Source organism: Sprattus sprattus (genome assembly GCF_963457725.1).
Source record: "Sprattus sprattus genome assembly, chromosome: 12".
In the NCBI taxonomy this organism is placed as follows: Eukaryota; Metazoa; Chordata; class Actinopteri; order Clupeiformes; family Clupeidae; genus Sprattus; species Sprattus sprattus.
Genome location: NC_137910.1, coordinates 946,418 through 958,473, shown reverse-complemented (window position 1 = coordinate 958,473; position 12,056 = coordinate 946,418). Strand labels below are relative to the sequence as shown.

Here is a 12,056-nt window from a genome sequence, read left to right as displayed (position 1 = left end):
TGCTGTGAGTTATATAGTGCTCATTCTTGTGCTTGTACAGTATTTCCATTAAACTTGTGAGACCTGGCATAATATTACATTACATTTTGGATAGCTGCCAAGCCAAGGTGCAGTAATTTCAAACAAGACTATTAAATCTGAAAACTAACAGCTAAATGCTTATATACTGGCAAACTGATCACACTACAAACCAATCACGTTAAGAGTGATCTGACATAATATTCGTATCAATCAAATCAAAGAATCCTCATAATGTTTGGGCAAAAAGCCCAAAAACAAATCTTTAAAAAAAAAAAGACCCCACCCCTTTTTCACCCCCTCCCAGACTCTCCACACTTCTGCACTATTACTCTGGAGCAACTGCATGCTGCTTTCCACTCTCGTTATAAACTCATTGGATTTCATTCTTTACACAGGAGGCCACTACACAAACAACACTGAACCAGATTTCATGTGATATCACTGCTGATACTCATGTCATTCATTCAAAACCCAGCAGACTGAATGAACAGCGTGGACTGCCGTTACTTTTAACCAGCTATTACCATAGACAGACTTAGATGGACTGCAGTATTACCTTAAGAGAGGTTGAGTGTTTTATGTCTGCCCATATGCATACAGGATTAAACTGACTCTTACATTTTCCATATCATCCACTTAGTGTGCAACCTATTTACTGGGGTTAAGTGCGGCACTAATTTTGACATCATCCCAACATTCACGGCAGAGCTCTTCAGCACTGCCATCTACTGGCCATTTGTTGGTAGCACAGAAATACGCAACAAGTATCAAATCGTCAAATCAATCCAAATGTTTTGGACATATTATGTAACGATTTTAATTTTGTCTTGACACGACATAAGGTGTGAGAAAATATGATGAATGATCCTAAAAGAAGATTTTTAATATATCCTTCTTAAGATCTTTAATATATCCTTCATCCAGTTTAATTTCTGTGTGAACAAGGTCAGGAATTAAAGAATGAAAGCTGGTGGGAATCTAATCACAACACATCATTCTGGTATTTAAATGAAGAGGGAAAAGACAAAAACAATAAAGCTCAAAAATTAGATGAAGGGATTTGACTTTGACGTTTGACATTTACATACAGTTCTAAAAAGATGCATTGTTTGGAAGGGGAAGATAAAAACAGACTATGAGCGAGTGACAGTAAAGTAAAGTGTAGCGAGAGAATGAAGGAAAAAAAGACTGCAGGATGAAATGTTATTCATTCCATAACATTTAACCAGCAAAAGAGAATAGAAACATGAGAATAGATTAGAAAAGAAAGAAAGAAAGAAAGAAAGAAGGAAAGATGGAAAAGACTACATTAAAAATTAAACAGGAAATGAAAATAACATGATAGAACACAATATCAAATATGTGTGAGTGACGTACACCCCATCACGTATACGTACGCATTCCCACATTCCCCCCACAGACACACACCCTTGCTCTCACCTGTCGGCCTGCGTGGAGAGCGTACACACAGCCTTGGCTGCGCTGGGTCCCGTGAGCAGGCTTCCCCCCCGCAGCTCCAGACCCCTCCTGCGGCCGCCCTCCCTCAGAAGCTCTGGGATGGACAGAGGCTGGATGACCGGCTGGCTCAGCCCCAGGCTCAGCTCCCTCTCTGGGCTTGGCTCGCACTCCAGCTCCAGGCCTAGGTCCACGGCCTGCTGGGCCTGCGTGATGGCCAGGTGCGGCTGGGCGCTGCTGCCGTCGCTGAAGTGGGTGTGCTCCAGGGAGCTGATGTACTCCACCACCCTGAAAGTCGTGAAAAGTGAAAAAAAAAAGTGAAAGTCCTCTCTATGGCTAGAGGTGGTGTAGACACACACACTCTGAAATTCACCTCTGCATTCAACCCATCCAGGGAAGTGACACACACACAGTGAAGTGAGGTTACACACTAACCCGGAGCAGTGGGCTGCCATTGGCGGCGCCCGGGGAGCAGTGATCGAGATTAACTGCCTTGCTCAAGGGCACTTCAGCCGTGGATGTGGGGATGGGAGAGCAGTGGTCTACCTCTTCCCCCTCCCACATTTTTCCTACTGGTCGGGGATCGAACCGGCCTCCCTACGGTTTCCGGCCTGAAACCCTAACCAGTAGGCCACGGCTGCCCCTGTCCAGGAGGGCAAGCAGCAGGGGAAACCATAATCCAGTCATTAGGTAGTCTCCTTTATGTGGCTGGGTACATTTGGCATTACGACCCCAAACACAACACGATTTCGCCATAACATTTGCGTAAATAAACTACTTCGGCTGTTGACAGGATGACAGTTTGTTCAGCTTGATCAGTGGAAAGCGTACAAATGGATGGCAGTTTGCCACCCGTAAGTACCTTGGCAACCTTTGTTTACAAACAATCTGATTAGGACTATAGATCTAACGTTTAGTCTTGAGTGTCACTGTTAATGTCCCCGTACCACATACCGGTATATACTAATGGGGAAAAAAGAAGGGGTTATTTTAATTTTTTTATACTTTACTTAATTTTCAGTTGTGAGGACCACCTTAGAAGGCAAAAATGCCTTTTTTCTACCCACTGAAATGTCCCTACCTACTGTGGGGAAAAGTTTAATGGGGAGCCTTTGTCATTTTACAGAGCCCTCCAAGAATCTTTATTTCCTGTGGATGTGAGGAAACACAGTGGTGTTCTGTGGATATTGTGAAAGAATATAACAGCAAGAAGTGTACACCAGTTGTACATCTTTCAAGTCGTCAACATCCATTAGTCTACCAAAAAGGAAATCTACGCTGTAACTTCTGATATCCTCTCTTTTGGGCGACAGTGGAACAGGAGGTCGAGAAGTCGTTTAGTAATCAGAAGGTTGCGAGTTCGAGTCCCTGTCAAAGTATTCTTGAGCAAGACACATAACCCCTAATTGCTCCTGATGTGCAGTGTGCCATCAGTGTAAATGTAAAATGTGTATACATCCTTGTGAGTCTCTTTGGATAAAAGCGTCTGCTAAATGACGAAATGTAAATGCTTGGCCTACCTGAAGACGTGGGGCCAGCAGTCCTGGTTGTGGCTGCCCATCTCCAGCCCCACGTTTAAGATGGCGTCCATGCAGAGGACGTGTGCCGTGTGCAGACGCACGCCCTGTGGCCGAGACATTTGCTCCAACTTCTGCTCCATACGCTGCTTAACTGCACACAACAGAGGATTGTGGGTAATAAGTATAGACATGTGTACATGGTGAAGTGGAGGTTATCGGGTAACTATAACGTCTATAATGCCAGCAACCTTAAGATAAGTATAGACATTCTCTTCACTGAGGCAGTTCTGTTTGCACATGTTTTGCTAATGTAAAGGATATTTACATTTACATTTAAATTTAGTCATTTAGCAGACGCTTTTGTCCAAAGCGACGTACAAGGGAGAGAGCAATCAAGCTAAGAGCATTAAAACCTGGTGTAACAATAAATACTGCTTTTTAAAAAAAAAAAAAAAATAGAAAACGACATAGAAAGAAAAAGAAGTGCGGGCCTGTTACTGCTTAAGTGCAGGTTAAGCCAAGGTGCCAGTTAGGAAGGGAGGTGCTCTCTGAAGAGTTGGGTCTTGCATCTCATCTTGTGGTGCCAATGCTTTGATAACACTTTTGTGTGGTTGCAGCATAGACTATAACTTGCAGCATAGGTTATGCAAACAATGTGGCTTCACAATGATTACAGTGCTTGGAAAACTGTGCGTTTCAATGCTACACTCTAGTTTCTTTAGTTTTACGTCTTCAGCCTAGTTTTTTAGTTCCACGTATAATTTCAAGCAAGATGTTGTCATACCTTTGTCAACCTAGGTGTAAGTTATGTAGGTTACATTATATTGTTACACTGACTTACACTGGGTGTGTGGGTGCGTGCGTGCATGCGTGCTTGCGTGTGTGCGTCTGCGTGTCTAGGTGCGTGTGTGTGTGTGTGTGTGTGTGCGTGCGTGTGCGTGTCCAGGTGTGTGTGTGTGTGTGTGTGTGTGTGTGTGTGTGTACGTGTGTGTGTGTGTGTGCGCACATGTGCGTGTCCAGGTGTGTGTGTGTGTGTGTGTGTGTGTGTGTGTGTGTGCGTGTCCAGGTGTGTGTGTGTGTGTGTGTGTGTGTGTGTGTGTGTGTACGTGTGTGCGTGCGTGCGTGCGCGTGTCCAGGTGTGTGTGTGCGTGTGTGTGTGTGTCCGTGCGTGCGTGCGTGTCCAGGTGTGTGTGTGTGTGTGCGCGTGTCTAGGTGTGTGTGTGTGTGTGTGTGTGCGTGCGTGTGCGTGTCCAGGTGTGTGTGTGTGTGTGTGTGTGTATGTGTGTGTGTGTGTGTGTGTGTGTGTGTGTGTGTGTGTCCAGGTGTGTGTGTGTGTACCTTGAGTGATGGTGTCCAGGTGTGTGTGTGTGTGTACCTTGAGTGATGGTGTCCAGGTGTGTGTGTGTGTGTACCTTGGGTGATGGTGTGTGTACCTTGAGTGATGGTGTCCAGGTGTGTGTGTGTGTGTACCTTGAGTGATGGTGTGTGCGTGTGTACCTTGAGTGATGGTGTCCAGGTGTGTGTGTGTGTGTACCTTGAGTGATGGTGTCTAGGTGTGTGTGTGTGTACCTTGAGTGATGGTGTCTCCCATCTCTGTTGCTTCTCTCTCCTCCTTCTCCTCCTGAACACAGGAGGCTGCAGCCATCTGGGCCAGAGCTGATGCACAGTTGGCAGCGATACCTACACACACACACACACACACACACACACACACACACACACATAGACACACACACACACACACACACACACACACACACACACACACACACACACACACACACACACAGACACAGACACAGACATATTAGTTCTGTTCTCTGTAATACTTATTCAGTGTCTCCATCATTCATAGGTTGCTGCCCTCACACTCCTGTGCTGCCTGTTTTACATTTCACACATCAGAAATACTTCGGAATATTCAGTCACTCTCACTTACAAGGCTGTTACCATGGCAACATGGCCAACGTACATAACCTTGACATTACAGCACTTATCAGAACATTCAGTCGTGCCATGAGTGCTATCCTGTAACCAACGTGAAGTCTGATCTCCTATTCAGCCTTGACAACAACAACAAGTTACAGTAACCACTGCTTCCCATGAGACTGTAGTCACATGCGGTAGTAGTCAGTGAGGTCACAGTGGCACGTTGCCATGGCGCGTTACTTAGCGCGCAGCTGAGGTAGTAGTCAGTGAGGTCACAGTGGCCCGTTGCCATGGGCGCATGAGGTCACAGTGGCACGTTGCCATGGTGCGTTACCTAGCGCGCAGCTGAGGTAGTAATCACTGAGGTCACAGTGGCCTGTTGCCATGGTGCATGAGATCACAGTGGCCCGTTGCCATGGTGCATGAGGTCACAGTGGCACGTTGCCATGGTGCGTTACCTAGCGCACAGCTGAGGGCGGCGGCCTTGCGCAGGCCATTCAGGCTCAGGCAGATGGCGTCGCGCTCGCGCTGGCTCTGCTCCTTCACGCCCTCGGCGCCCAGGATGAAGGCCAGGCCCTTGGAGCTGCCTGCCATGCGACCCGTCAGCGGCGCAGACAGCGTGTCGATCAGGTTCTTCCAGCAGCCCGTCAGGATGTAGCGCGCAAACACCATACCTGGATACAGGTAAGACAACCATCCAGTTTTACCATAGTCGCAAAATCCAAAGGATATCTGTGTGTGTGTGTGTGTGTGTGTGTCTGGGTGTGTGTCTATACTGGTACTTACTGTATGTCTGTGTGCTCATATGTGTATGTGTGTGCACGTGCGTGCATGTGTGTGTGTGTGTGTCCATGTGTTTGTGTGTGTGTGTGTGTGTGTGTGCTCATGAGTGTATGTGCGTGTGTGTGTGTGTGTGTGTGTGTTCACGCGTGCATGTGTGTGTGTGTGTGTGTCAATGAGAAGGGATACTCTGACAAACCTGCCATCAGTGTATCACTTCCAGCCTTATCACAGAGAAAGGGTGACTGAGTGGAGGCCTTCCGAATCAGCTGACCCCCTATAGCACTGCTGCCCAAACCATCAATGTCTACAGGAGAGAGAGAGAGAGGGAGGGAGCGAGATGGAGAGAGAGGGAGAGGGAGAGGGAGAGAGGGAGGGAGGGAGGGAGGGATAGATAGAGAGAGAGAGGAGGGAGGGAGAGGGGAGAAGAGGGCGGTGGGAAAGAGAGGGAAGGAACAAAATGGGGAAGAACAAGAGAGTGAGAGGAGAGAAAGAAAGGGGGAGAGAGGGAATCCGGGAAACAGAGAGAAAAGGAGGGGGGGGGTCAAATGATAAATGTAGACAGACACATTAGACAGACAGTAATGAAAATAAATGCCAGGGATGTCTTTAACAGCTACGGTAAGAAATAAACGTATTAATTGCATTAAACTATTTTGAACATTGCTCTTTGTTTATTAGGAAAAACGTCTGATGAGCTGAAATGTTTTGGTTCTAAATAGTGTATCTCAGCTCATCAGGATTTCCTGGGGCACATTGACCCTAACGGCTAGGCCAGAGCTGTGGGAATTCCAGATCAATAGTCACTGAATGTAGCTATATAATAAAAACACTGAAAGGAGGGAAGACATGGATTGTGGACTGTTCCAAATTGTCTGGACAGGGAGGATAACCTTTTGGAATATCTCCTCTGTTTCTACTGACTTACACAGTATCTGTGCTGTGCTCATGTCAAGTTCTGTCATCGTACTGGACTACTGGCTAGTGGCTGTAAAGGTCATCCAAAAATACGCAGGCTAAGGAGAACACACTTCGATGACATGCCAGAAAAAGATTGTTATATTGGAGACCAGTCTTTGATTTGTCAGCCAAGATCCAGGTTTTAATCTTTGTACAATGATGGCCATCATTGTGAGACAGAGACTTGAAGATCCACACTGCCTCTCAGCGCTTATCAAAGACTGGTCTCCAATATATGGTGCAAAACTAATTCATATTAAAGCCATGGGCCATTTAAGATGATAAAGTATGCATGAAGTAGAATTTGGGCAAAACCACCAAAGCTCTCCGTTCCTTTAGAGGTTAAGGTGAATGCATACCACATTCTCATTTCTTTGCAGTTTCTTTGGATGGATGAATTTACATCCTCCTACTGTAGGAGTTATGGGATATATAGATGCCAGAAAGCTCTCTTGAACAGTCATATATACCTCGCTGTGTGGAGTAATTACCATTAGCACTGTTGAGCTGTATCAGAGAATATATATATAGCTGCTTAATTCATTTTTTTTTAATATAGCGGCATAACATTACCATTGCCTCTAGGCGCTTTACAGAGCCCAGAGCCTGAACTGTCATATGTAACCAGCAGTGTTGAGGTACCTGTGAGCATGGTGATGAGGGGCAGGGAGTGTGTGTGTGTGTGTGTGTGTGTGTGTGTGTGTGTGTGTGTGTGTGTGTGTGTGTGTCTGTGTGTGTGTGTGTGTGTGTGTTGAGGTACCTGTGAGCATGGTGATGAGGGGCAGGGAGTGAGTGAGTGTGTGTGTGTGTGTGTGTGTGTGTGTGTGTGTGTGTGTGTGTGTGTGTGTGCAGTCTGAGAGGGTGACGTGTGTGTGTGTGTGTGTGTGTGTGTGTGTGTGTGTGTGTGTGTGTTGAGCTACCTGTGAGCATGGTGATGAGGGGCAGGGAGTGAGTGTGTGTGTGTGTGTGTGTGTGTGTGTGTGTGTGTGTGTGTGTGTGTGTGTGTGTGTTGAGCTACCTGTGAGCATGGTGATGAGGGGCAGGGAGTGAGTGTGTGTGTGTGTGTGTGTGTGTGTGTGTGTGTGTGTGTGTGTGTGTGTGTGTGGTACCTGTGAGCATGGTGATGAGGGGCAGGGAGTGGTCCTCGGGGGAGTCCCAGTATCCTGCCTCCCCCAGCAGGTTGTGCTCCAACACTTGGTGGTAGAGCTCCTCGATCCAGGCCTGGGACAGGACCACCAGCACCCCGCTGCTCTGGATATGACGCATAAACTCTTTCTGTGGGGGGAACAAGAGCTATAAGGCTAGTAGTCTGTGTGTGTGTGTGTGTGTGTGTGTGAGTGTGTGTGTGTGTGTGTGTGTGTGTGTGTGTAACAGAGCTATAAAGCTAGTAGTCTGTGTGTGTGTGTGTGTGTGTGTGTAACAGAGCTATAAAGCTAGTAGTCTGTGTGTGTGTGTGTGTGTGTGTGTGTGTGTGTGTGTGTGTGTGTGTGTGTGTGTAACAGAGCTATAAGGCCTGGGATCAAGGCATGGATGCACGATGATAGCATAGTGTACAGTACATAGTATAGTGCTGCTTCCTTCTCAATAAACGACTAGTTCTGCTTAAAGAACATTCCCCACAACTACCCTTAGTTTTATAAAAAAAGCCAGTGAAGGATCCCGTGTGATGGAATACTACGATAAAACTCAGACTGGCTACAAAAGCCCTTTCATCAAAGGCTTCTATGTTAATCTCAAACATCAGCGTGGGTTTCCTGCGGTAGTAGTGTGTGTGTGTGTGCGTGTGTGTGTGTGTGTGTGTGTGTGTGTGTGTGTGTGTGTCTCACCAGAGTAATGAGAGCAGGCGTGGGTTTCCTGCGGTAGTAGTCGCAGCAGCAGAGCTTGAGGTTAAGCAGCAGGGCGTAGTAGGACACCAGGTAGAGGCCGTCTGCGTTCATCAGGGCCTGGCAGCTCAGGCTCTCACTGGCCTCGAAGCCTGGACACACACACACACACACACACACACACACACACAGAGGAACACACACATACACACACACACTCTCAGACACCCCCTGAGTAAGCTCCTAGCTCAGGCTCTCACTGGCCTCGAAGCCTGGAGAGTGAATAAGTGTCATGAGCTCCACAGTAATGTGAACCCCCTGTCCCACATAACTAATATTTAATGTTTATTAATTGACAATTAACCAGCTATATGATTATATACCATATTGTTACTATCTATGACTCATTGTTTTTATTATTATTATTATTATTTATTTATATTAATTGTGATTGTACATTTTATGTAAACATGCTTTGGCAACGTTGTATTGTATGAGGTCATGCCAATAAAGCCTTTTGAATTGAAATTGAATTGAAATTGAATAGCCCCTGAGTAAGGACAGGGCTGCTCCAGTTCAAATTTGGTTTAACTCCAGTTTAAGTGAACGGAGCTGAATTTAGGTTTAGTTTATTATGCCAAGTTTAACTTAATTAATGAATGTACTCAAATTCATATTCAGCATAGGTAGAGCTCGTAACGTCCCACCCATAAACTGAAACTCCCTCCCAACATCAGCTTGCCTAAGCAATGAAGTCTTAAGAGTTGGGTGAGTACATCAACAACCTCTCCTGAAATCACTCCAGGATCTTTGTTGATGGACTGTGAACAAGTGATATAGACACAACAGCTTTGGGGCCGTATTCACAAAGCCTTTTATCTTACCACTAGGAGTGCTCCTAACTCGCGCTAAAACCTTTTACGTAGGAGTAATTTCTTAAAAGTGATTCACAACGGCTCTGAGACCTACTCATACTAAGGATAATACCAACTCCTAAGCTTAAGATAAAAACTCCGTTGCTATGGATGACGTCCATTCTCATGCACGAGTTTAGAAGCGGTGCGTACGGTGATTGGTTGCTGACAGGCGCTCTCATTCAAAACTCAGTCCTAACATCCCCCTAACGATCCCACTAAATCAACAGAAAATAAGAGAATAACCTAGGCTTCAAATGAAGTCATATTAAATAGTTATGGATAGTGCACTTAGCAGAATGCACACGCATGATGACAAGTTTGTGCATCCAACGAGAATGACGCTTTGCACGTTAGAGAAAGAGAAATTGCCGAAAAAAACACGGAAATTGCATGAAATCAAGGAAGTAATAATTAAAGCTCCCTGCAAACTATTAGGTAATCGGCATATTTCCAGCCCATAAACACTTCAAATATCAGTCCATACGGCTCTTTAAGTCCTCCTGTCATAATGGACGAAACGAGGGCGAGACGTAAGAGAAAGTCGAACTGGTCCCAGGACCAACTGTCCATGTTGGCCCAGAGTGTGCTGGAGAGGAAGGGATTTATAAAAGCTAAATTTGGCTGTGGGGTGACCACAAAAAAGAAGCGTGAGGCATGGGAGGACATATGTGTTAACATAAATGCTTCATTCCCTGCCGTGTGTCGCTCTGTCGATGACTGCGAGAAGCGGTGGTATGCGCTCCAGTCACAATGTAGGATGGAGATTGCGGAGTGGACTTTAAAAGAGCCGTCGCGGCTACAGGTATTGTGTCACCAAAATAGGCCTCATGCGTATACTTGCATGTTGTAGTTCAACTGTGCTCCCGGTTGTGGATTGAGGAAGGGTGTCAAAAGCCATGTCTTGCATGGATCCCACTGTCACCCAACAAGTGGCATCCAGCAGGTACATGGTGCCGCTCAAAAAGCTGGCGCAGACCGCGCTCTCCATTAAAATGCGCGAATCGTGAGTAGATCCAGGCCACTTCGCAACAATATCCATGATTGTGAAATTTGGATCAAACACTATCTGTGTATTAATTCAATGTACCTTTTTGCGGTTTACAAAGACGTCCTCATCTCTGGATGGAGCAATTATTTTAATGTGTGTTCCATCGATGGCACCCACGACACCGGGCATTCCTGCAAACGCCATGAAATTGACCTTGATCCTGTGAAGTAGGCGATTGTCCAAAGGGAACCGGATAAACTGTTGTACAATATGTGGTCTACAGAGTGCTGTGATTGTTTGATGAATGAATCGGCTTACTGATGATTGCGATATTCTGAAGTCGTCTGCGTTGCAAAGTTGCATTTTCCCCGTAGCCAAAAATCTTAATGTTATCAAACATTTAACTTCCGGACTGATTGGGTTGTTTCGGATAGTTGGAGACGTGATTGCATCCCGCACTAATTCTAGTAAAATGTTGATGCCTTCACGGTTTAAACGATATCTTCTCAACAATTCAGAGTCGTTCATTGTCTCCAACACGTTACGTCTGGCTTCAGCCATTTTAAGACTTTTTGTGAATAGGTCTTAGTGACTTAGGAGTCCTCATGAGGAGTTTTAAGCTGTCCTAGACTTAGGTGCTACTTTTAGGGATAAAATATTTTGTGAATTGCTCTTAGTAAAAAAAAATCCTAAATCTAAGTCCTAAATTTAAGACTGACACGCCCATTATTTTTAGGAGTTTCTCCTAAATTCGCCACTGATGAGCTACTTTTAGCCCTAAGATTCTTTGTGAATACGGCCCCTGGTGTTTTAAAAGTGTGTGTGTGTGAGCGTGAGTGTGTGTTTGTGTGTGTTTGTTGATGGACTGTGAACAAGTGATGTATAAACAACAGCTATGGTGTTTTAAAAGCATTTTTCAGCCACAGTAGAAAATGACAACTCTACAAAGAGAAAATATCTGTCTATCTATTTATCTATCTATCTATCTATCTATCTATCTATCTATCTATCTATCTATCTATCTATCTATCTATCTATCTGTCTATCTATTTATCTATCTATCTATCTGTCTATCTATTTATCTATCTGTCTATCTCTGTGTAATCCTTTGACATGATTACTATACGTAAAGAACCACTGAACATGATATAAGAAGATGCCCTTGTGTGAGCTCCAGCCACTCCAACAGAACTCCTCTCTGCATCAATACCGTCCCTCCCAATCCCTCAGTGTGTGTGTGTGTGTGTGTGTGTGTGTGTGTGTGTGTGTGTGTGTAATACCGTCCCTCCCAGTCCCTCAGTGTGTGTGTGTGTGTGTGTGTGTGTGTGGGTGCTCCTAGACTTAGGTGCTACTTTTAGGGATAAAATATTTTGTGAATTGCTCTTAGTAAAAAAAAATAGGAGTCCTAAATTTAAGACTGACACGCCCATTATTTTTAGGAGTTTCTCCTAAATTCGCCACTTATGAGCTACTTTTAGCCCTAAGATTCTTTGTGAATACGGCCCCTGGTGTTTTAAAAGTGTGTGTGTGTGAGCGTGAGTGTGTGTTTGTGTGTGTTTGTTGATGGACTGTGAACAAGTGATATATAAACAACAGCTATGGTGTTTTAAAAGCATTTTTCAGCCACAGTAGAAAACGACAACTCTACAAAGAGAAAATATCT

At 45.1% G+C, this 12,056-nt stretch overlaps 1 protein-coding gene across 1 annotated transcript in view; it reads right to left on the bottom strand.

Annotated features, from left to right (window-relative positions):
• The window catches only part of arfgef3 (ARFGEF family member 3), a 56,196-nt gene that overhangs the window by 18,318 nt on the left and 25,822 nt on the right, over positions 1–12,056 (bottom strand). The window contains exons 13-19 of the mRNA XM_080849493.1: positions 8,492–8,640; positions 7,775–7,940; positions 5,905–6,012; positions 5,384–5,599; positions 4,566–4,676; positions 2,997–3,147; positions 1,462–1,764 (exon numbers count right to left, since the gene is read on the bottom strand). Of these exons, the coding sequence (XP_080705619.1) occupies positions 1,462–1,764; positions 2,997–3,147; positions 4,566–4,676; positions 5,384–5,599; positions 5,905–6,012; positions 7,775–7,940; positions 8,492–8,640 (1,204 nt within the window). The remainder of the gene's footprint in view (positions 1–1,461; positions 1,765–2,996; positions 3,148–4,565; positions 4,677–5,383; positions 5,600–5,904; positions 6,013–7,774; positions 7,941–8,491; positions 8,641–12,056) is intronic.